Genomic DNA, 24,728 nt, shown 5'->3' on the forward strand with positions numbered 1-24,728 from the left:
GTTAGAAGTAATGGCCGCCTTCGTAGCGATGGCCGGAACAGGGAACAACACAAGGAGGAACACACCGGGGCGGTTTAGCTGACGAGTGGTAGGACATTCAACCGGGCGCCCCCTTCTACCCGTCTTCCCCAGAGCATATGGGTGGAGGGGGTATCGCCGGAGCACACAAGAAACGAGGGGGGAAAAAAAAAAAAAAAAAGGACCGAGGCGGGGAGGACTAACGTTAGCCGGGTAGCTAGCGCCGAACGCCGCTCCCACCGCCGGGGAAAGGAACCCGGGAAAACCGCGACCCGTGCGGGGCCAGGACGGCGTGGAGGAGCCGCTGCTGTGACCCGACATCCGCACGGCTGCTAATATGAGCGGACCCGGGCAGGACAGCGAACCAGAGGCAAAGGTGCTTCTCATCAAGCGGCTTTACAGGTGAGACAGCCAGGCCAACGCTGGGTGCTCGGATAGTGGGTGGGTGGGTGGATGGATACGTTCTTCATCCACGGGAGGGGGGGTCGTGGTGACCACATAAAAACAATCGCCAATAAGAATAAAACTCATAAGAATGGAAATAAAAATGAGCGCTCCGTGGTTGTCTCATGATCAATACTGCAAATTGTCTTTTTGCTTTTCAAACCATGACGTTTGTCAGCGACGTCTTTGAAGGAATGAAACCGAAACACTCTGCGTTCCAGCATAACGACACAGGACAGAACCGAGGGGACACCGCGTCGGCCATAAACGGGTGGCGTCGACGCATAGATCACAATTTGTCGACTAAGAACGGCGGTTCTCAACGTGGGGCCCGGGGACCCCCCCCCCGGGGGTCCTCCAAGAGGTTCCGGCGGGTCCCCAGCAAAATGATTCACCGTTGAGCTTCGCTGTTGCGTCTTTCGCAATGTTGGCACCAACAGTAATGACTGTTTTGGTCGTTGTCCCACTGTTATCTCCCTAATTATAATGTAGATAGCAATGGAAGCGTGGGCTCAATCAAATCTAACAATAGAGGTATTCACAGATCGTCCCGGAGGCACAATCTGATCAAATGTGGTCCTTGGCCTAATGTACATCAAGTGGCGGGTCCTTGATGACCACGTCATTGTAATAATGCTTCGTCTCGCTCCATCAGGGCTGTGGTCGAATCTGTGCACAAGCTGGACATCATCATTGGCAGCAAGGCGTCGTACAGAGAGGTCTTCAAACCGGAGAACATCAGCCTTCGCAACAAGTAAGTTTAGCTGTTGAGCTTGTCACGCATTAGGGGTGAAACTCTTCACGGACCTCCGTGAACAAAAGCCTCCATCGCGGGGTTAGACCGAACAGTTCTGGGGAATCCCTGAGAGGAACTAGGAACTGGGGAGGTTCCCCGAGAACGAAACACCTTCAACAGCTTATTTTTTTCCTCTGGTTGCATTCGCACCGGCAGTAGGAACTCTGAAGTGCTTTCAGCCAATGGGGTTTCAACGCGAGTTCCATGTTCCGTGTTGTATTAGTCCGTAAACTGTTACTTATCAGTTACCGTACTTACCATACTTACCTTATCAGTCCACCAAAATGTGTTTCTGAACAAATTTGAGGCGAGAAATGAACAATCCAGTTGCTGAATCTTGACTCATATTAGATCTACAAGACGTCATTTAAAAGTTTGCCTTGACTTTTGTAAGGCAAGTGCTCGCATCGGGACACCGCACAGGGACTTTTTTTTTTGTCTCATTCAATTAACATCAGAAAATGAAATTGATGAAATAAATACATCTACAATAAAAACAAAATTTTTATTGGTATTTATTATTATTGGTTATTTATTGGAACTGTAGAGGAGGGGTGTCCTGATTCGAAATCGATCAAAATGAGCGTTTGATTCGAACTTGTCAATCACAAGCAGGTTCGCGATTCTCCCCCCTTGTTTCTATTTTGTTTGTTTGTTTATTTGTTTATTTATTTATTTATTTATTTATTTATTTATTTATTTTAGGCTAGTGTCCGATATGGTCGCGATATTGGGGCGGTCAATATCTGCCTGTAAACAAATGCAATGTGGGCTGGGACTGTGCGGGCCCTCAGAAGTCGACTGCGGCTGAACAGACTTTCATGAGGTTTATTTCGGAATGTCTGCTGCGCTGTAGCCCTTAATGGGCACTACACCCTCCCCCCTGGTACTAGGGCTGTAGGAACGAAAATTTAAATAGAATTCTGACATCACAAAAAAAAAAAACAAAGTTCAATATTAGTTCATCCACTTTGTTGTGTATTGAACGCACATGAGAGAGAAATATTCCCGGTAACGAAGTGTGCCTTTGAATAGAATGTCCAGGAATTCCACAGATGTGGCGTTCAAAGTGGGGAAATGAACCTGACCATCACCCGAGGAATGTCCTCTAGCACAGAGGTTCCCAAACACCGGCTCGCGGACCTTGCAAGGCATTAAACCGGAAATTAAATACATCTAGGGTTTTTATTTGTTTTGAGAAATAATCAATCGGATCAGAGCTGCAGTTAGTAATTTTCCTTTTACTACCAGCGTTCCCCTCCGTTTTTCTGCACTTATTTCGGTTAGTAACTTGTAATAAGTAACTTATTGTTTATTATTCTAAAGTGTAGTTATGCTAAAGCTCTGAACTGTTTAGGTGTGTCGTTTAAATATTCCTGTATTTGTTATTATTTATAATATTCAAATAAAAGTTACTTATTGAGAAACAAGTGTTTTCTTTACAAATCAAGACTTGATAGTCGAACAATGGTATAGCTGTTAGTGCTGGAAAAAATGTATATGTTTAAATAGAAAATTGAATCGAATGGTGACGTTAAAATCGAAAGTCGAATCCATGGATTTGGAGATTCCTGACACCCCTAGCATAGAGTGTACCAATGTACCTCGCCGTCCAGAATCACGCGACCCATTTGTTGCGTACTGACGACAGTCTGCCCGTCGAGGGTGGGTCCGCTGCATGGTCGGGACAGTGGCGCTTATTTATTTATTAAAAAAAAAAAAAAATTGGAAGTCAATCGGGTGTAAATAAAGACATGTTTACTTTCAATAGTCTTATTTTTGGCTGAGGTTGTTGTTACTGTTTTACACGGGTGCTGCATTGGCTCATGTATTCCACCAATTACTGAAGGTTCCTCTCGTGCCGGTTAGTCCCTGCTCTGGAGTTGGAGCTTAAAGTCCCTCAAGAACGGTGTTCTAAGGACTATGATCTTTCCTAGTTCCTGCAGTGCAGACACAAAGAAGGGCGAGTTCCTCCAAAAGTTCTTAGAACTATGAAAAAGTTATTGCGGTGCGAAAACTCCTTATGAACACCTTAAAGATTTCGGACAGCTCTTCTTTAACTTAAATTCCAAGACAAATGCTATCAGGTTCGCACAGGAACATAGAAGGAACGAAGGATAAAGTAAATTTCCTCAAAGATTTGTCTGTTCTATATCCCGTTATACCTGTTTTGAAATTATATATTTTTTTAATTAAACCTTTTATTTAACCCTGGTAGGCACATTGAGATTGAATCTCTTTTTCCAGAAGACGCTGGCCAAGAAAAGCAGCACACAAAATAAGAACATATAGACATTATAACAGCAAAACACTCACAACTTAACATTTAGAAAGACTGACGGATATTCTTAACAGTTCATTAATTCTGTTTTTAAAATCTCAATTTGAATTGAGACTCAAGTTTTAGTTCTTACTGTAATTCATTTAAATATGATGGCACATTATGACTGAAAGCTGCCATATGTTTATATGATTATACACCTGTTTTTGCAGAACGTGACAAGAATGTGGTTTAGATCTCCCCCCCCCCCAGGAAATTAGCGTTGTGACTGCACATGATATAGCCGACAGCTGATCTGCGCACAGCTATGACAACACATGTTTTTAATATTTAAATATGACTGCATTTAACAATTATTGTAAAAGTGTAGCACTCCAAAACCTGCACATCACCTGGTTTGCCATACAAATAAGCAAAACATATAACTGGAATATCCGAAAAAGAAAGCTCCATATTACATTTAGATTTGGCATTCAGCATTATGTCCAAAGCGTCGAGTGACTTACAATAAGTACATTTTGGACATTCACTCCTTCCTGTTAGGTGGTGATGGGCCATTTTGGGGCTTACTGGACAATATCAGGAAGGCTCACACAAATATGTGCATTTCACCATGCTTACAGAACTGATTGATTAAGAAAGACACGTTTACAGCATTTGTAAATGAGAAACTGTTTTGTTTTTTTGGTAGGTTTGCTACAAAGAAAGGAAACATCATAATCTTCATAGTCGTATTTATTGATATCTGATAATGCATCAAGCAAAGCAGTGTTCTTTTATCTATAGTTTTCCTGTGATTCCATCTCTGTTCATCCCTGTTCTACTCCCATCGGTCTTTCATCTTGCTCTTCCCTTGTTTCGACAAGTGACATTCAGTACAATGAAGTGCAGTCGAATGTATAATTAATTGTTTGATTATGTTTTATTTAGCTGTTAGAGAAGGTTTAGCTGCCTGTGACTGTCATATAACGACGAAAATAAATCTCCTAAATTTATCGTCGTTATCGTGTAAGATTTTATTGTGAAAATGATCGATTGTTTTATTGCCCGGCCCTTGATGGAATTACTTCAGACCTGCGGGGAATGCGGTGGTGTCTAAGATGAGCCACGTACCATTCGAAAGCTCACAGTGTAGAGATTGGATTTTAATAAAAAAAACATCTCAAGGGATCGTTTATATAACAATAGTATTTATTTATTTATTTATTTATTTATTATGTTAGTTGAGGCAGCGGCCAATTTGGTGGAGGCGGACTGCCTTTGTGAAAGAAAACTAGGCAAACTGTGTGTGTGTGTGTGTGTGTGTGTGTGTGTGTGTGTGTGTGTGTGTGTGTGTGTGTGTGTGTGTGTGTGTGTGTGTGTGTGTGTGTGTGTGTGTGTGTGTGTGTGTGTGTGTGTGTGTGTGTGTGTGCTCTCAGATTGAGGGAGCTGTGTGTAAAGCTGATGTTCATGCATCCTGTGGACTACGGCCGTAAAGCCGAGGAGCTGCTGTGGAGAAAGGTCTACTACGAGGTCATCCAGGTCATCAAAACCAACAAGAAGGTACCAGCTGCTCTCCACACTGTCATTCTTCCTTTAAAGTGTTGAGCTGGATCATATGGAACCATTTATTGTTTGGTTTATCATAGGGAATTTTACATCATTTTAATATCTGACAATATCTCTTTGCGGATTTGAAGTTCCACTTAAAATAATAAACAGCAGAACAAAAGAAACGTGAACAACGTTGCAAAACTCTTGTGTTCAAGTAAAAGTGTCACATCCTCACATACTCTCATGGTATCGCATTCATGGAAAACTACCTCCTCAACCGGTTGACACCTATTTGTTTTTGTCAGCCCAGGCTACAAAATTATGCATGGCGATATGGAAGTCAAAATCTGTTTTTCAATTTCCTTGCTATATGCCATCCATGTGAAATGAACGGTTATAATGGATCATTGCACGCAAGAAATGTGTCGTAGCCCTGGTCTTACGATGTTTGCGACGGCATTACCGGGTCATCTTTTCTTTTAATGTTTATTAACTTTTAATGAATTGTAAATAGGAAAAACCTTCAATCACAATAGAAAATGTACTGATTGATTTAACGTCAAGCCTGGTAATTTTTCAAATTTGAAAATTAACCTTGGAAAAATATGCAGCATTTCAGCAGAAATGTACCTTTCTTATAAAGATGTTGCGCGCCTACGTCCACATACACTGCACACAGCAGCACACGCCCCGGACAACACACCGCGGCCCGGGTGTATACAGTTCTGCTCTGCCAGAATTTAAATGCTCGTCAAAAGGATGCAATGTAGATTGCAGTAAGTCGTGAGGCAGGAGCAGCTTGTGTGATTATTGTTAATGTGTCATCAGGTGATTCAGTTTTGCTTTCACATCCTTCCAAGTCTAAACATGCCGTTAGAACGGCAGAAATGGAAGCAACTTTTTCTTCAGAGATCGCTTGATTCGTTTGACGGTTCATTCGTAATTCATGACTCTGCAATGTTTTCTGGATGTGGCAATTGTGGGTCGGAAGCCTGGATCGCAAGATTAGGCAGCAGGGTTGTTATCACAGGGAATAAAAAAATATTAATAAGAAGTTCTAAAGAGTATTGTTGTAAAATGCACTCAGACAAGTGAGGCCAAAGATGAACCAAAATAAATCTAGAAGAAAGGTGTTGGGCCATCTTTCCTGATTCTGCTGCTTCAGCAACGTGTAAGGTAGATTGCACGTCGCACTTCATTGTGGAGACCAGCGCTTAACCCCTTCCTGTTCTCCCTTCCTGTTCCTGTTTCCAGCACATCCACAGCCGCAGTGCCCTGGAGTGCGCCTACAGGACCCACCTGATCGCCGGGGTGGGATTCTACCAGCACCTGCTGCTCTACATCCAGTCCCACTACCAGCTGGAGCTGCAGGACTGCATCGACTGGACCCACGTCACCGACCCCCTCATCGGTCAGATACAGCACACAACAAGTCTGGAGTGTGAAGGAATCAGATCCAACCCAGAATTGTCTTAGACAGAGTGCCAGTGTTATTACAACACCAAAGCAGTCCGGAGTCCAGAGCAATTCGTTATTATTTTCTAAATAATTATTCGTCTTGACGAGAGCTTATTAAAGATCAATATAGTCGATTTATATTTCTGAAACACGCACAAATTTGATATGCATTGTTCTGCTATACTTTCTGTACGGTTCAGTCCTGTTGGTCTTGAGTTGGGCTTGAACTTAAGTCTTGAACCTGGCACACTTGGTCCAAAGATTTGGTCTTCACTTCAATCTCCAGGCACAGAAAATAGGTGGCAGTAAACATATCCCAGAATTAAGTGGCAGTAAAATGTCCCTATAAGAACAGCCATTTACAAGATGTTTACCATGGAACAGCTCAGCCTACATCTACTCAGTCTATAGGTCAGCGATTCTGAGTAAAGTTTGATGCATATTTCAAACGACCAAGATTGACTGAAGAGCTGAACAGGAAATGGAAGAGAGCCCATTGAAGAAGGAAAAAAAAAAAAAAGCAATATTTTTTATGATACAAAAGAAGTAAAACAGAAAAACAGCTCAAATGTATGACAGAAATATACTCAAGAAATAAAAAAAAATGTGTAAATTTTCAAACAATACATCACCATGTGTGTAAGTCACTCCTGACAAATGCCAGAAAGCACAACACGCAATATAATTTGTTTCCCAGCAGGTCGGAAGAAGCCGGTGTCAGCAACCCCCAAGGAGATGGAGTGGGCTCAGATGGCCTGCCATCGCTGTCTGGTCTACCTCGGAGATCTAGGTAAAAAAAAAAAACAGAATAATGTTTAGCAGACACAATAAATCTGTCCTTCCCCGCAGGCCGCACACGTGAGAGACACGCCCGTACGGGTTCAGTGTGGATAGACTTTGAAAGCCGATTCAGGAGCAAGGGAGGAGGCTGAGGATGTGCGCAGCTTTTGTTTTTCTCATAGAGATGTATGGATTTATCTGTAATTCATATGGGAGAGGCAGATGGAATATGCATTAAGTCAACTCAGTATTCCTTGTTCTAATACCTCTCAAATCTCTATCATCCAAAACACTCGTACCCAAACTCGCCTGCTGTGGCGTCGAAATTCATCTCATAAAACCTTTTATAATTCACAGTTCTAAAAATAAAATATTTTTAGATCTGTGAATTGTCAGACAAGGACACGCACATGGCTCTGCGTGCGCCCGAAATCCCGTGCCCTGTTCTTCCAAATAAAACAAACTAAAAACAGTGTGGGGGTGGGGCACCGAGGAACGGGGCACAGACTCGTAGACTCGATTATTTAAGATAAGATTATTTCCTGTGCATTACGCATGGAGAGGGGGTGATCGGGGAGAGAGCCGCAAAGAAAGTGTCCCCATTACGCACGGTTTCCTTCCATACCGTGCCATAAGCAGACACAAAATAACCTACATCTGAAATAAAACACACTGTTTCGGCGCGGCAATCGCACCAGCGATGGGCGGTATCGTCAGTACCGCAGCTCTCTCAACTCCGAACCAAATATCATGTCGGTATTGTACGCTGCGTACATTATCGCGGTGTGCTCGCTGCTTGCCCGGCATCTCAGCATCAGGCATCTCATCTCATCACCATTCTCAGTCTCGTTTCTGTAGTCGGTCAGTATTCACTACACTAGCGTTCGCAATGGCCCTTACAGTGAAATATCACGGTCCTCGCTTGTCAACCAATTCTCTTAACGACCTTAGATTTTTTATTTTTTTATTATTATTATTTTATTTTTTTTCTGGACCTCTTGCATGTCCTTTACAGACCCCTGGGGTGCTACAGACCTCAGTTTGGGAACTCCTGTTATTAGAAAGGTAAGCCCTTATAACCCGCCTTGATTATCATTTATTCCTCTTCTTCTTTTGTGCTACTTTTCCAGCCCGCTATCAGAATGAGCTTGCTGGGGTGGAGGCAGAGCAGCTGGCAGAGCGGTTCTACCACCAGGCGTTGTCGGTGACGCCGCACATAGGTCAGTGAGCGCCATGCGAAAACACCAAAAACCCCGGAGAGAAAACCTGGAGATATATTTTCTGTCTTGTGAGGTTGTACAATATGATATCCGTCTAAACGAAGTTTCTTTATATGTTTGATATAAGCAATTGTGGAGATAATTAAGAACGTGATTCTTTTGTGCCAAAATCTGTCTATAGAAACCCCAGTTTACATCCCTTGCTCTTTATGATCAACCACTTGTCCAGCAGACCAATGTCACCTCAAAATGCACGGATCACATTAACGTTTTAAAATGCCAGCTCTACTTGTGTTTTTGTTTTAGTTTATTAACCAATAGAGGACACTGCTTGCAATCGGGAATCTTGGAATAAGTTCCTGGTGAATTCTGGTTCAAATATTTTGTGCACAATTGGACAATATAGGAAATATGTATGAATAATTTGAATTAAAATTGTAGCTCATATATAACTCTTAGCAGCAAAGTTTTATTTTGAGAGATTAAAAGAGATTTCAAGATAAATGCATTGCAAACACAATGTCGTTATTTTCCCAGTTACATAACAAATTGGTAGAAAGTAATGCAGAACAATCACGTTGATTTGATTGGTTGATTTCAATCAGCCTAAAATCTGTTTTTTTTGACACACAAACATACAATCAAAACATGGATATTTACTCAGCCTCTGTTATTTCTCTCCAGGAATGCCGTTTAACCAGCTAGGCACTCTTGCCGGGAGCAAATTTTACAATGTGGAGGCGACGTACTACTACCTACGCTGGTGAGATAGCCCTCTGTGCACACGCCTGTGCCAGTGATGTGTTCCAGAAAATGGCCAATCCTAACGCAGCTTTCTCTCCCTGCATTTGAAGTATCCAATCAGAAGCCCCCTTCGAAGGCGCCTACGGCAACCTGAAACGCCTGTTTGATAAAGCTGCCAAAATGTACCACCAGGTGAAGAAGCAGGAGATGAAGAAGTTGTCGCCTTCTCGACAAAGGTGAGGAGGGTTTAAAGGACGGAGAAATTTAACTCTTAAAAGTACTGACCAATCCCAAGCGTGCACAACCCTGCGAACACAACCAATCTTTTTTATTTTATTTTATTTTTTTTTAAATTTTATTATTATTTTTTTTTTTTATACCAAACCGTTATATCTGTCATTGTCTTAGTGTTGGTATCTGCTGACTTAAGGTCTCCGGGCCTCTTTTGAATTAAAGGCGATACCAATAAATGCTAGTGTTGCTGATGACGCTAATGTTGACTTGATTTGAGGGCAGTGCAATTTTCGAAACCATTTTTATAAATTCCCTTCAGGATTGTGGAAATTTCTAATTTCAATTACCCACATTTGCACAGAGAAAACGTACACTGGATTGTCTTTTTTGTTAAAGTATTATTATTATTTTATTTTTTTTTATTTTTTTTAACTTGTAAAATAAACTTGAGCTTTCACAAATACAAATAAATAAAATGAATTTGGTGTATTTCTATCAGTTGGGTTGGGACAAATTAACTGTACTGGAATTTTTATGTTCCAATCTCCTAAGTCAGAACAACAAAAGACAATTTTCAATCACAATTATTTTTACGACAATTAATCGTCAACTAAACCTTAACATCTCGGATGCTCCACTGCTTCACACTGCATAATAAACTGCTCTAGTGGACAGGCAGATCTGGTGTGTTCAGCCTTTGTTTGTGTTTCAATGTTCCTTTGAAAATGTCAGATGTGACTCATAAAGAGGCGGCTGGTTTGCTTGCTGGCGCTTTGTGACCTCTCTTTTAACGTTTTGTTCAGATCTAAAGACATTAAGCATCTCCTGGTGAGCTTCATGTACCTGCAGAGCCTCCTTCAGCCCAAGAACAGGTGAGTTGCTATACTAATCTACTCCTGCTCGCTGTAGTCCTCGGCTTTTCTAGGCTAGGATTCTGAAGAGATTCTGTTGATTTCTGCTTTTAAGAGATATATTCGCTATTTTTCAACACAGCCTAATTTATTTTGAAAGGGAGCTTTAATGTTTTTTTTATTTTTATTTTTTTTATTTTTTAACCCTGAATGTTTGCCCCTTTGGACTTCCTTTTTTACTCGGTGAGAAGCTGAAATGGAGCGGTAGGTTTCTCAAAACGTAAAGTGTTCAGCGAGGTTGTGCTATTAACAATTATAAATGATACAAACCACAATTTGAATAATGGCTGAGTTGAAAAATAGCGGACCAATTCTGGAATTAATTATTTGTATTAAATTCTCTTAATTCTACATTATCGATCTCATCTGATCTACTCTGCAGATAAGTAATGATTGCGTTTAAAAAAAAAAAAAAGTCCGTCATATCCTATTTTATTGTGTTTTGTATACTGATAACTTATATAAAATTGTGATTTTGAAAATGTAAATATATCTGCAGTCCTGTTTGAACAATATTTTATGAACATGTAAAGGAAAAAGTGTAAGTGTCTTGCTCTGCTCTGATAGCTGTAAATTCTCATTTGTCGCCAGTAGGTAGCAGCATATTTCATTAGAACCATAAGCCTGCATCGCTCCTAACCAATAATGGCAAACTGTTGAAAACGGTCTTCTTCTTTTCATTGCATGAATCATATTTATTTACATAGTTGGAGTACCATCAGCTTCACTTATTTTATGCTCCTTTCTAGTAAGAAGTTTATTTAAAAATAAAAACAAATCTTTTCTCTTTCTCTATATATTTCTCTGTTGGTCTGTCCCCACATGATGTAATGTAGTCTCTTTCACTCTCCCTCCCACCCTTCCTCCAGCCTGATGGAGACAGAGCTGACGTCTCTGTGCCAGTCGGTGCTGGAGGACTTCAACCTGGTGCTCTTCTACCTGCCCCCCCCGACCCAGGGTGGCCCTCACCACCCCCCCAGCGAGGAAGAGGAGGAGCAGCATGCTGAAAGCGGCTGCCCTGTGCTGCCCGACGCCTTGGTGTTCAAGATGGTTGTCACCTGCCTGATGGTGGTGCACAGCCTGAAGAGGGGGGGTGAGTGGGGGGTGGAGCACAGTTGGGATGGAGGACAGTTAATGAATAAAATAAATGGAAATTAAACTCTAATCAAATCCTTTTCTACCTCCCGCAGGATCAAAGCAGTACAGTGCATCCATAGCTTTCATGCTGGCTCTGTTCTCCCACCTGGTCAACCACGTTAACATCCGCCTACAGGCAGAGCTGGAGGAAGGGGATGGCCAGGTGCCACCGCTGCAGGTCGACAACGCAGGTGAGGAGTCTTGGTCTTGACAACGGAATGAAATGGGTGACTTGACTTTGGACTTGACTTGTCTTAACTAAGGACTCAACTTGATGTGACATAACCTGTGACTTGACTTGCCCAAGGAAAAATGACTTGGGACTTGCTTGAGACTTGGACCAAATGACTTGAGACTTGCACTGATCAGCCTCAACATTAAAACGCCTGATACGTGTTAAGTGAATAATATTGCTCATCTCGTACCAACAGCACCTGTCAAGGGGTGGGATATATTAGGCAGCAAGTGAACAGTTAGAAAAATGGTCAAGCGTAAGGATCTGAGCCACTTTGACAAGGAGCATATTGCTAGACGACTGGGTCAGAGGATCTCCAAAACTATAGGTCTTGTGGGGTGTTCCCGGTATGCAGTGGTTACTACCTACCAAAAGTGGTAAAAGGAAGGACAACCGGTGAAAGGCGACGGGGTAATGGACGTCCAAGGCTCATTGATGCGCGTGGGGAGTGAAATCTAGCCCGTCTGGTCCGATCCCACAGAAGAGCTACTGTAGAATAAATTGGTGGAAAAAGTTCATGCTGCTATGATGGAAAGGTGTCAGAACACACATTGCATCACAGCTTGATGCGTATGGGCTTGTGTAGCTGCAGACCGGTCAGAGTGTCCATGCTGACCCCTGTCCACCACTGAAAGCACCTACAATGGACACGTGAGCATCAGAACTGGACCATGGAGCAATGGAAGGAGGTGGCCTGGTCTGATGAATCACGTTTTCTTCTACATCATGTGGGTGGATGGGCGGGGTTAGGGTCTGATCCGATGGAGCATCCGTGGGATGTGCTGGAACAACAAGCCTGATCCATGGGGGCCCCACCTCACAACTTCCAGGACTTAAAGGATCTGCTGCTGACGTCTTGGTGCAGATACCACAGGACACCTTCAGAGGTCTTGTGGAGTCCATGCCTCCATCGGTCAGCTGTTTTGGCGGCACGAGGGGGAGCTACACAATATAAGTGGTGGTTTTAATGTTGTGGCTGATCGCTGTACTTATGACTTGGATAAGAGGGACTTGGTCACATGTTTGGCAAAGAATTTATAAGCTATGTATGTATGTATAATGTGTAACAGGCAATTACTGTATGGTGTGCAACAATAATAACCTTTGTTGTCGTTATTTTGTTTTTCCAAGACGATCCAGACGTGTGTGACGGGTCGGTGCCGCTGACGGAGCAGAAGCCGCTGCAGAATGGCTCCCTGGAGCAGGAGGACGGTGTGTGGGAGGAAGAGGAGAAGGAAAATGATGAGGCCAAGAAGAGCGTCTGCTCTGCGGCGGAGCAGCGGCGGCTGGAGGAGGAGAAGCAGCGGCAGAAGAAGAAGTACACCCGCCTCTCCAGGCTGCGCCGGCGTCGATGCGCCCGCAAGGACGGCCAACGGGAAGACGAGAGTGACCTGAGCGAGGGCTTCGAGAGTGACGAGGAGGACGAGGAAGAGGACGGCAGGGCTCGCTCCGACTCCACGGGCACTGCTTCCTCCACGGTCGGTCCCGCAATGAACTCCACCTCCCTCAGGAAGGAGGGCAAGAGGGGCCAGCTGAGGGAGGAGGGTGGCTGGGGCAGCAACTCTGACGAAGAGGAAGAGGAGGAGGAGGAGGAGGAGGAAGGAGGCACGGCCTTCGACGTTGAGACGGACTCGGACATGAACAGCCAGGAGTCGCGCTCCGACCTGGAGGACATAGAGGAGGCTGAACACCCTGACGCCGCGGAGAGCCGTCAGCGACAGGAGCAGGAAGAGTCCGGAAGAGCTGAGGAGGAGGAGCAGGGGGCACGGGAGGGCGACGCCCCGCCTGCCCCCAATGGGCCGCTGCCACCCTGCAGCGACCCCAGCATCAGCAGCAACCTGCAGGCCATGTCCTCCCAGCTCTTCCAGGCCAAGCGCAGCTTCCGCCTTGCCCCCACCTTCAGCAATGTACTGCTGAGGGCCCCGCCCCGCTCTGCCAGCCCGGCCCCCGCCCCCACGGGCTGCTCCGAGTCCAGCCCACCTCAGGAGACTCCGCCTCCACCCGGGGATAGGCCTGGTAACACGAGCCCCGGTACTGCCAATGGAACAAACGATAACGGTAAGCGTACATTATTTCTGTTGTTGTTTTTTTATATATATTGAAAACAATTGAGGAACATCATTTATTCATATTGTAATTATGTCAATACGCTGACTTTTCCTGCATTTTGAAAAACAAAAACATTTAATGATTAAAATTTGAATGACCTTATTCAGAAAATATGCTGACTTTTCCTTTTTGAAAAATTCAGTTGAGGAAGTAAACCTGTGTTTCATCATCATGCTTCCACCTTCTTTCCCAGATTTGGACTCTGATTCGGAAGGAAGTCAACACAGCAGCCAGTCAGTGCGTAATGAGAAAACTCTGTCGGAGAGACTCGAGATCCTGACCAATCAGGGGCTCATCCAGGTGGTGAAGGTCTTTATTGATTGGTTAAGGACCAACACGGACATTATCCTCATGTGTGCTCAGGTGAGAGGAAAGGCCTTTCTCAATCTGCATTGTTGTCTGTACTTGTGTTCTTGTGGACTTGTGAAACGTCATCAGTCGCAGCCCAAGTACTGTTCCAATTCAAAATCAGCATCAAGCCAAGTCCAGTCCAAATGCCCGGATGTGGACTTGCTCTGCCCATTTTATCGAGGATGCATCAGTGGTGACTTGTGTGGACTTGGGACAGCCAAGTATCCCAGAATGAATTTCACACCAAGCGGTGGCAATGGCGGAGTGGAGTCTGTACTCCCGAGTCGAACTTGCCAAGTCTGAACTATCAGGTCCGCAAGTCCAGACTTTGCGTACTTGGTATTGAGAAACGTCCATAGTCTCTCATTTTGTCCGCGCAATAGTGCGGGACGATATACTGTGCAATATCGATAGCATGATATGCGACTAGGAATCCTGTGGGATTTTCCTTATCATAATATTGTGATATAATTAAATCTCTTTAAGGCTGCACTACAGTTTAAAAATGCAGTTTACAAAACATCAAAGTTATTCTAATCAACCTCTCTACATGCTTGGTCATCATATCCGTGTCCCATTTCTCCTCCATTGTTGTCTGTCTAGAGTTCCCAAAGCCTGTGGAACAGACTGTCTGTCCTGCTGAACCTGCTGCCAGACGGCAGCAAGATGCTGAAAGCGGGTAAGCCAGTGTTTTCAAGTTCAGTTCACACATGTTTAAGAAAACTTTAAAACACTTTTCTGCTTTTAAACCCAAATATTTCAGGGCATTTTGGTCCTGAAATGTTCTCGAGGTGAGGTTTTTATTTGCTAGGCTCATGCCCTCACCTCCAGTTGTCCTGTTGCAGAGCTGGGTCTGAACCAGGAAGTGACTGAGCTGCTGGGTAAGTGCGAGCAGCCTGGTCTGGTGCAGAGCCTGCTGCTTCCTGAGGATCTGGCTCTTCGTCACCTGCCCGCCCTCAGCGTGGCCCACCGGCGCCTCGACTTCAGCCACCGCAGGCCGTCCCTCAGTCCCCTGCAGGAGGTACACGGGAGGATTGTTCTTCACAAAATAATCTTATGGATTACGGCTTTAATTGATAAAGCATGAGGAAATAAAATGGGCAGCGTATTTGAAGCGTCTTTACCGTCAGCGCACCAATCGCAACATTTCATCCAAGCATTGCATTGCTTTGCATGAAATGTCCAAGTCAATCATTTCCTCCCTTTTCTCTTTCCCCTTCTCCCAGTGTGTAGTCAGAGTGTGTTGCATCCGCAGTTTTGGCCACTTCCTCACCAGTCTCCAGGGCAATGTGCTACACTTCAACCTGGAGGCAGGCATCTTTACCAGCATCGCCCAATCGGAGCAGGACAACCTGGTGCAGCAGGCCAAGGCCCAGTTCCGCATGGTGAGTGATGGCCGGACAGACCAATGAACCGCAGAAACCAAATGTTGCCCAGATTCTGTGAGAGTCTGTGGCTCTGAACGGTGACCTTTCAGGACACACAGGTCTGGGATATAATAATAAATAATAATAATACAACTTTTAATTTTACAGCAACTTTATAAACAGTTTACAAAGTGCTTTGACAGATGAAATAAAAGCAGAGTGCTCAAATCATGAATTTAAAAGGCAAAGGAACATTAAGCAGGGATTAAATGTATTCATTAAGTTGAAAAAGCCGATAAACGATAAAATAAATAAATAATAATAAAAAATAGAAAACAAAAAGTAAAGAAAGGGGGCGACATCGCATAAAAGCAGATCTATAAAAATGGGTTTTAAGAAGTGATTTGAAATAAGTCACTGACTCTGCCGGCCCTGTCTCCTCGGGCAGGTTGGTCCAAAGCCGAGGGGCCCCGATAGAAAAGGCTAGACTCTGGAACAGCCAGAACGGCCCCGCCAAAGGATCTGAGGCCACTCTCCGGCTCGTCTGGGGTCAACATATCTGTTATGTAGCTTGGAGTCAGACCCAGAGGTGCTTTTAAAGTGATCAGTAAAATCTTAAAATCCATTCTGAACCGAACGGGAACCGTTCATTGGAACCGCTAAGAAGCGGAGCTGCTGCGTTCTGAGCTCGTTGGAGGCGAGAGAGTGACTTTTGGTTGATGCAAGAAAAGGAGCGAGTTACAGTCGTCTAGTGGTGAGAAAATAAGCGCGTGGGTCACTTTTTCCAGGCCGCTGTGTGATAAGTTTTGGTTTGATTCTTGAACAGGTTCTAAGTTGAAGGAAGCAGCATCTTATTTTTTTTATTTGTGGTTCAAAGTTTAGGTCAGGGTCACACAGTACTCCCATATTTATGATGACAGACTTCAAATTTGCAGACAGAGTACCATTTTTCATACTGCTGTAGTTTTGGAAGTAAGCTATCAACATATCGTGATGCACAATTTTTATTTCTAAGATATGACCCCTGAGTCTTGTTGCAAATTAAATGTTTTATAGAGCTTTCTATATTTCTTTATTTTTATGGGAATAAAAGACATTTTGGTCTGGCATCATACTTCAATGTGTTGGGTTCAATGTGATGATCCTTGTTTGGACTCTTTCATGTGTGATTTTGAATTAATATTATGATTAATATAATATTCATTTGTTAGTAGATCAGCCTCCATGAAGGCCTTAAATTGAATCAAGCAATGCAACATTTTCATTTATAAAGCCAGTAAATTGTTCCTGCCGTCCGGTCGATACACCTGATGCTGATTTATGTTGTGGCTTTGAATGAATGTTTTAAGCTTATGGTTCTATGATGCTGTAAATGTGCTGAATCGTCACCCTTTCTGTCCAGGCTGAAGAGGAGGCTCGTCGAAATCGTCTGATGAAGGACATGGCTCAGTTGCGACTTCAGGTCAGATTCTCAGGGGGAAAAATATATACACTCACTGGGCACTTTATTAGGAACACCTGTACACCTACTTATTCATGCAGTTATTTAATCAGCCAATCGTGTGGCAGCATTACAATGCATCAAATCATGTAGCTTCTGTTAATGTTCACATCAACCATCAGAATGGGGGGAAAAAATGTGATCTCAGTGTTTTCAGATTGCAATGCAAAAACATCTCAGAATGCACAACACGTGGAACCTTGAGGGTGATGGGCTACAACAGCAGAAGACCACGTCGGGTTCCACTTCTGTCAGCCAAGAACAGAAAGTTGAGGCTGCAGTGAGCACAGGCTCACAAAACTGGACAGTTGGAGACTGAAGAAATGTAGCCTGGTCTGATGAATCTCCATTTCTGCTGAGGCACACAGTTGGTAGAGTCAGAATTTGGTGCCAACAGCATGAATCCATGGACCCAACCTGTCTTGTGTCAGCAGTCCAGGCTGGTGGGGGTTGTGTAATGTTGTGGGGAATTTTCTCTTGGCACACTTTGGGCCCGTTAATACCAATTTATCATGGCTTGAATGGCACAGCCTATTTGAGTATTTTTGCTGACCATGGGCATCCCTTCATGGCCACCATTGACCCATCTTCTAACGGCTACGTCGAGCATCATAATGCACTGTCACAAACAAAAGTTGTCTAGAACTGGTTTCGTGAACATGACAATGAGCTCAATGTTCTTCAGTTTCCTTCCCACTTTACGGATCTAAATCCAATAGAACACCTTTGGGATGTGATAGAATGGGAGAGCCGCAGCATGTGCAGCTGACTCATCTGCGGGAATTGCGTGATGCAATCATGTCAGCATGCAGCAGAATCCCAAGGGAATGTGTCCGACATCTTGTGGAATCCATGGCAAGAAGAATTGTTGTGTTGTGTCCCTGCAGCTTGAGGTCTCTCAGCTAGAGGGCAGCCTGCAGCAGCCGAAGGCCCAGTCGTCCATGTCTCCGTATCTGGTGCCAGACACAGCTGCTCTCTGCCAGCACCTCGGCCTCATCAGGCAGCTGGCAGGAAGCGGCTGCTTCATCATCATCATCCCGCGTACCGGTGAGTAGCCAGGCTGCCCCGCCGCAAGGCCTTTTCATTATGGGGGCAACATTCTATTAAAAGCCAGTGAAGTGGAACCTCAAGCTCTTGTCACATATTTTTGGGCAATGACTGATGAGAAGTGGTTGCCTAAATCGTGTTCAGACAACCCGGACGGTTGCGCAGGGTAGACTCTGTCCTGGGCAGTGGTTTGAATCTGGGGATTTTAGAAGGGAGAGGGTTCAGCCACCCACACATGAGAATCCAGTGTGTTCAAACAAAACAACGGCATTGCACTGAGTTACAAGGCGACTCATTGTGACAGGACTACATGCATATTCGTTAAATACTTGGGAGAGTTGGCTTGTCCTCTGGTTTACTGATGCTATTCACATGTGATTTGCATTACCATGTTTGCCCAACCTGCCAGCTACGCTTGTGTAGGGAGTAGTAGTATTTGAAAGTTCATATATGCAACATTTTGATTCAGCAGACAGTGACCAAAGCTCTTTCAATCAAAAATAAAAGTCCTTGCGATTTGTAAAACGTGTTGAGTTAGATAAATGCCGTTTATCTCTTACTCCAGGCCCATTATGTAGAAAATCCATATTTGGGTCCTATGCAGCTCCCTGTTGTGCATTGAACACACTGGATTCTCATGTGGGGGTGGGTGAACCGCCTCCATTCCAAAACCCAGAGATTCAAACCGCTGCCCATCTGGTCTGCCCTGGGCAACCGTCTGTGTTTTCTGAACATGATTTTAGGCAACCACTTCTCATCCGCCGTTGCCCAAAGTCTGTGACAACAGCTTGAAGTTCCCCTCCATTGGCTTTTAGTGGAACGTTGTTCCACCGGTATATGAATATATAAAATGGCTTCTCTTGTTTTTAGTGATTGATGGGCTTGATATGCTGAAGAAGGAAAACCCTGGTGCAAGGGACGGCATTCGTTTCCTGGAGGCTGAATTCCGCAAAGGCAACAGGTAAGACTCTCAAATCGATTATAGATATGCACCCACACATCAGGATTTATGGTATTTGTTAAAAACACTACAATAGTACAGTGGTGAAACTCACTGGGAGCCTCTCAGCTGCATTAATGTTCACTTTCAAGATAAAGCGAGTTTTTGTAGGTTTTACAAATAGGCCCTACAATTTAAAAAAAAATAAAATAAAAAAGAAAAAAAAAGAATAATAATCTAATTTTAATTTGAGGTGTTAATTTCACTATAAACATATCTGATTTTATTGATCGATATATATTTATTTTCATGAAGATGAGTCAAGTTCTTCTGCCTCAGAGTCAACATTTCTGAAACCCAGAACCAGCTACCACTGAACCTAATACTTGAGAGATGATTTGTCCAAAAATTGGTGTAAAATTTTGTTTAAATAATTTTGTTAAAAGTATTGAATTTAACTCTATTTACAGACGCCCTGGGATATAAAACGTCCAGTTTGTTCTAGTTTGTTGGGTGATTAGTTAGTTGTGGTCTCAATTGTTTTACTGGTCACATTGTATTTGCTGAATTCTTCTGTGTGTTCTATGTGCAGGTACATCCGCTGCCAGAAAGAGTCGGGGCGGAGTTTTGAAAGAGATAAGCTGAAACGGCAGGATGTGGAAGCTTGGTAAGAAGCCCCGATTTCCAACCTATCTCCATCTGTATGTGTCCATCCGTCTGTCTTTGTCAGAAATATTTGACCTCGGGGGGCGGGTGTAAGATACATGCAGCTACATTCAGGAACACCGCCGGCACTGCCCATATTCACATGTTGCCGGAGGGGGGGGTGTGGGGTGCAGAGCGCGACGGACAGGGCAGCGGAGCAGATTTCCCCGAATATCGATCCCTGCTCCCATTCACACATGACGCTGTGTGGGAAATGTTCCGGGGCATTTAAGGGATAGACTGCATTTGTGAAAAGGAATAATCCATTAAAGTTGCAGATTAAAAGTAACAAGTTTTAAATTCCTAAAAACATTGGAATGTAATACTTGACAATACATTCCTACTTGACTGACAAGTAGGAATGTGGGTAAGTGATGGGAACATTTAGTGGATGAACCCACTGGTTGGAATGAGTGAGTGTGTTAACTTTTTGGATGTGTGAGGGACTATTTTGTTGCTGCGTTGGTAGGCATCTGCACAAGATGGTGGACAGCTGCCGCCAGCTGACCGTCTCCCAGAGCAACGGGGATGAGGACACGGCCGGCATGGTGACCATCCTCACCGCTCACCCGGTGGAGGAGCTTGGCGCCCGATCGGCAGCCATGATGGTCAGTCCTACAGAGCTTCTGTCAAGAATATTGAGGGTGTCTGTGGGTCCTTAAAAGTCTTGAATTCAGATGGCAAATATTAGTCCTTTGGTCATGGAATGGTCTTAAATTCACTATTCATCCATATATTTCTTGTCAAAATTGGTCAAATTCCTCTGGATCAGTCAGCACAAAATCTAATGCTGAACTTATTACTTACCTGCTGTACTTACCTGTTCTCAGTGGTGGGTACTTGAAAGCGACACCAAAAGTTAGAGATAGCTTGCTTAAAAACTACTCTCGTAAAAGTGAAAGTCACTCATGGGAATACTGCTTGAATAAAAGTTGTGAAGTAGCTGATATGAAAGGTACTTAAGTATCAAAAGTAAATGCTGTGGGGGGGGGGGCAGTTTGTTTTTTTGTTTTTATTTATTTATCTTTTGCTTTGAGTTTTTTTTATTTTTTTATTTTTGCTCCGATTTTATTCTAGTTGCCAATATTTCCGCGTCGTTCTGTAAGACGCATCTTTAATTGGAAAAAAAAAAAAAAAAAAAAAAAAAGTGGCAGGTGCGGGTGGAGCAGCGTCACTGCTGCAGGAGGTGGCGCTCTGGGAAGTGCCCGTGCTTATTCAGTAGCAATGCTGCAAAGATGAAACCTAACACGGGCAGGGTTGCCAGGGCTCCATGACAAAACCAGCCATCCCCCGACCCGTGGACCCAAGAAAACAACTCGCTTCACCACTTAAAAAGAATCCGCGGGAAAAACCACAGGCCTGACAACTCTGAACACCGGTCGGCACTGTTTGTTTACACTTGGTGCTGGATATGACTCCTGATTCGCCGTCATGGACCTCGTGATAACCGGTGTTCAGGAGAAACGTAGTGGAGTTAAAAGTATACTTTTTTTTTTTTTTTTTTTTTTTTTTTTTGGAGCGAAATGTAGAAAACTAAGTAGACAGAATTATGATAACTCTACTAAAGTACGGTAACAAAGTATTTTTACTTTGTCACTTAACACCACCGCCTGTTCTAGATGAACCAACTTAATTAACCAACTAAATCCTTATGCTTTCCTCCAACAGTTCATAAAATAATGAATTTATGTACCAAATACATAGTACATACCTCCATGCTTACCAGCAATACTTTATTTAATTAGAGAGGTGATTTCAAAAATCTTGTCTTCAATTTCATTAAATCTTTTCTGAAAAATGTTTAAAGAAAATTATTCATTTAAAGTATTCCTTTATTTGTTTTCATGCTGGGACCGGCTTGGACCTGGTTTAAAACTACTTTGACTGGAGCTCCTCCGTCCTCCCTGACATTTCTCTCGCATTTTTAGGGTGTATCCCAAACCAAAGAAGGCAAATAAAATCCAACCCTTGTCCCCTCCAGGCGGCCGTCCAGGCGGCGTGCATGGCGGGGATGGAGCTGAAGAACGTGGTGGAGTTCTACCGCCAGTGGAAGGAGATGGGCTGAGAGGTCTGAGGGGGGCCGGGTCAGCGCTGCAGACGGCTGATCGATCACGACACTCGCTCCCTCTCTCTCTCTCCCACTATTTTGCTCTGTGTGTATCTGCGTCTCCGAGGCAAAATCAACTCAAGGAACAGGAAGGAGGAAGGGTGGAAGGAATAGAAGAGGGGAGGAAGGAAGGAAGGGAGGGAGGGAGGAGTTAAAGCTATGGGGACTGGAAGGGTTAATACAGTGGTTAAATAGGAAGGTGAAGAGATCTATGGGTGAAACAGGGCTGTACGTAACAGCAGATTTCCCCTGCCCTACACACACAAACACACACACACACACTTCCTACTCCCTCTCCCTCAATGTGCCCAAACATACAGAGTGACCCCTGGTGGTCGGGATGAGGTATGGCGAGAGGGACGTAAACAACTTTTGTAGGTGCCCCTGGTTCACACCCTAACCAGGCATATACTGTACATGTTAGCAAAACAACTACATACGTGTCGAGAGAGAAACTACACACACACACACACACACACACACACACACACACACTCGCACGCTCCGATGAATCCATCTAGATATGTAGAGCAGTGTTTTGGAATTATTTTTTTTTTTTTTTTGCTTCTCCCCGTTCCCCCTGTCCCTCTGTCTGCGTTTTGAGAGCGGGGCTGGCGTCGGCCGGACGCCGGTAGTGGGGGCTTTGGTGACGGCAAGCGTTTATCAGGAGGGGGACAAAAAGTGTTTAAAAAAAAAAAAAAAAAAGAGAGATTAGAAAACACACCCTTGTCCGCCTGACAACTCTGCTTGCTGAGCCTCCAGCCTTACGCTGTGTCCGGGGGGCTCGTAGCTCAGACGCTCCCCCACCAGGAGGGGGAAGAGGGCAGGTGTACACCTCTCCTACGTGGCTCATCCTTTTTTTTTTTTTTCCCTTCCCCTCTCTTTATTTGCGGTGTATTTTTGTAACTAGTGACTAATGTATTGTGTTATTTGTGTATGAGGAGAAGGGGATGAAAAAAAAATATATGACGGGTCATGCCCTGTTTGTGGTTTTAATTTGGATTTTATTTTTGTACCCAAATGATGTACTTTATTTTGCTTTTTGTAAGCTGTCTCGCTGAATGAAATACGCAAGAATGTCTTGGGGGAAGGGAAGAGGTTGTCATTGTGCAGCGTTCCACAATATAAAAAAAAAAAAAAAAGAAGGAAAAAAAATAAATAAAGTTCCTACAGTTCTCAGAACGTAAGATAATTCTGATTATAACCCTGAGTTGATTTGTGAACGTGTCGTTTTAAGGGGCGGGGGTTGAATGCCGTCATGATGTTGAAATCACTGAGGACCGAGGGGTTGGTTTACAAGCCCAGTGTTCAGCTGGAGCCGGCTGTCGGTGGACCCCCGTGAAGCCCCTCCCAACTTGTCCCATCTCCAGTCACAATTTCCATAGTAACTGTCCCATCATACACAGTGCAAAGGAAAAAAACAGTTTATGTGTGTGGCCACGCAATGAACAATAAAATGCTCATCTTAAGATGTATCGTGGTTCAGCTAGTTTGTTTCTGGTCCGTGTTGGATGTTTTGCGGCTTGTGTACGAGAAAATTGTTTCTTCATCCAACTGAAAACTGAACACACTTTGGCAATTTAGGGGGAGGGGTTGGGGTTCTCAAGTTGCCAAGCACAACTTCTGCTTAACTGCACTAGTTACAATTTCCATCTATATTACCAAATTAAGTATGTTGTGGCAAGTAACAATCTTTTAACTGTTTTTCTCGTTAAAATACAGAAGCCATAGCTATGCAGATTTTATTTTAGTTGGAAATCCAGGCTTTTATACAATCAACTGGATCGGCCTGACCCTTGGAGTTGACACTCAATTCCAAGGGTCTTACCAATTAAAAAGGTAATCGTTTTGAGCAATAAAAATAATTTCTTGTAGATTTATGTCACTCGTGCCATTCTTTTAAACCTTTTCAACTCCTAGTGGGAAATCCTCCCAGTGTGGGGCCAGTTCCCCCTAAAAACTAGGTCTCTGTGTGCCCCGTCACTTCATCTTTGTTACCTCTGCCCTGGGCCTCATGCCCACCACTGACAGAGCATAGCACCACTGACAGAGAATGGCCAATCCCCTGGCAGGGTGGACAGTGCCACCTCTACTACTAGGGCTGGCCTAATTCTGGGGATAGGTTTGTTTTTTTGTTTCATTTTTTTTTAATGGGTAAGCACCAGTTCGCTGTCTCTGCCCAAATGAACCCGGGAGACTGGTTCAAAATAATGAAAATGATTTTTCCAAAGGGCCTCTTTTGGATAGGATGTCAATGAAAGGATTGTTTCTGGCTGCTGGGAAGTGTGCAAGCATAGATCTGACGAGTAAGTTTGTTTTATATGTTTCTCTTTTGTATTTTATTTTTTTATTTTTTATTTAATTTTTTGATGTATTGTTTTTTATGTATCTATGTAGCACTTTTATTGAGAAGAAAACGTATATTTTAGTGCATAATAGGCTGAGCACAAGATCATGCACTAACTTGTACTACCTTTTTTTATTATTATTAATATTATTCAAGCAGTCCATATCTGTAGATTCGATCCAAAATTGGATGGTGCAAAGCCTCTGGTGCTCTGCATTATCTCCTACACTGCGATAAAAACAAGGATTTGAGTCTGTGCAGCACCCAGTGATGAAACTCTGCCCTGGGGCTGGGATCTGGACGTCGGGGTGCGCTGCCTCTGTTGTTATTCGCTAAGTGCGGGAATGTGCAAAGTGCAGGCATTTGCGATGGGACTCAAGTCAAGCCGAAGCAGGATGAAATAGCTGCAGGCGGTCAGCTGCAGAAATGATCTCGTCGACGTCATAGAACGTCAAGGTCGGGC

At 43.8% G+C, this 24,728-nt stretch overlaps 1 protein-coding gene across 2 annotated transcripts; it reads left to right on the forward strand.

The window, feature by feature from the left end:
* Window positions 1-23,398, forward strand: smg5 (SMG5 nonsense mediated mRNA decay factor). 2 transcript variants are annotated; one of them, XM_080005858.1, is made up of 22 exons: window positions 1-420; window positions 1,118-1,216; window positions 4,958-5,081; window positions 6,327-6,483; window positions 7,228-7,320; window positions 8,441-8,530; window positions 9,215-9,293; window positions 9,385-9,510; window positions 10,312-10,380; window positions 11,289-11,512; window positions 11,610-11,747; window positions 12,923-13,849; window positions 14,094-14,263; window positions 14,855-14,930; window positions 15,097-15,272; window positions 15,478-15,636; window positions 17,021-17,080; window positions 18,007-18,166; window positions 19,037-19,127; window positions 19,699-19,773; window positions 20,281-20,419; window positions 21,793-23,398. In XM_080005858.1, exons 1-22 carry the CDS (start codon window positions 356-358, stop codon window positions 21,874-21,876), a joined length of 3,381 nt encoding a protein of 1,126 aa, XP_079861984.1. In that variant the 5' UTR covers window positions 1-355; the 3' UTR covers window positions 21,877-23,398. The 2 variants fall into 2 exon arrangements, with proteins under 2 accessions (XP_079861984.1, XP_079861985.1); XM_080005859.1 differs by having other exon boundaries at window positions 7,231-7,320.
* The last annotated feature ends 1,330 nt before the right edge of the window (window positions 23,399-24,728 follow it).

Source organism: Zeus faber, assembly GCF_960531495.2.
Source record: "Zeus faber genome assembly, chromosome: 8".
Classification (NCBI taxonomy): domain Eukaryota; kingdom Metazoa; phylum Chordata; class Actinopteri; order Zeiformes; family Zeidae; genus Zeus; species Zeus faber.

What these genes read in the sequence shown, in the direction of transcription:
- smg5 (XM_080005858.1), top strand. Translation starts at nt 356, where the DNA reads ATGAGCGGACCCGGGCAGGACAGCGAACCAGAGGCAAAGGTGCTTCTC. An exon ending in CAATGGAACAAACGATAACG is followed by an intron (nt 13,850 to 14,093) that starts GTAAGCGTACAT and finishes CTTCTTTCCCAG; the next exon opens with ATTTGGACTCTGATTCGGAA. An exon ending in CATCATCATCCCGCGTACCG is followed by an intron (nt 18,167 to 19,036) that starts GTGAGTAGCCAG and finishes TCTTGTTTTTAG; the next exon opens with TGATTGATGGGCTTGATATG.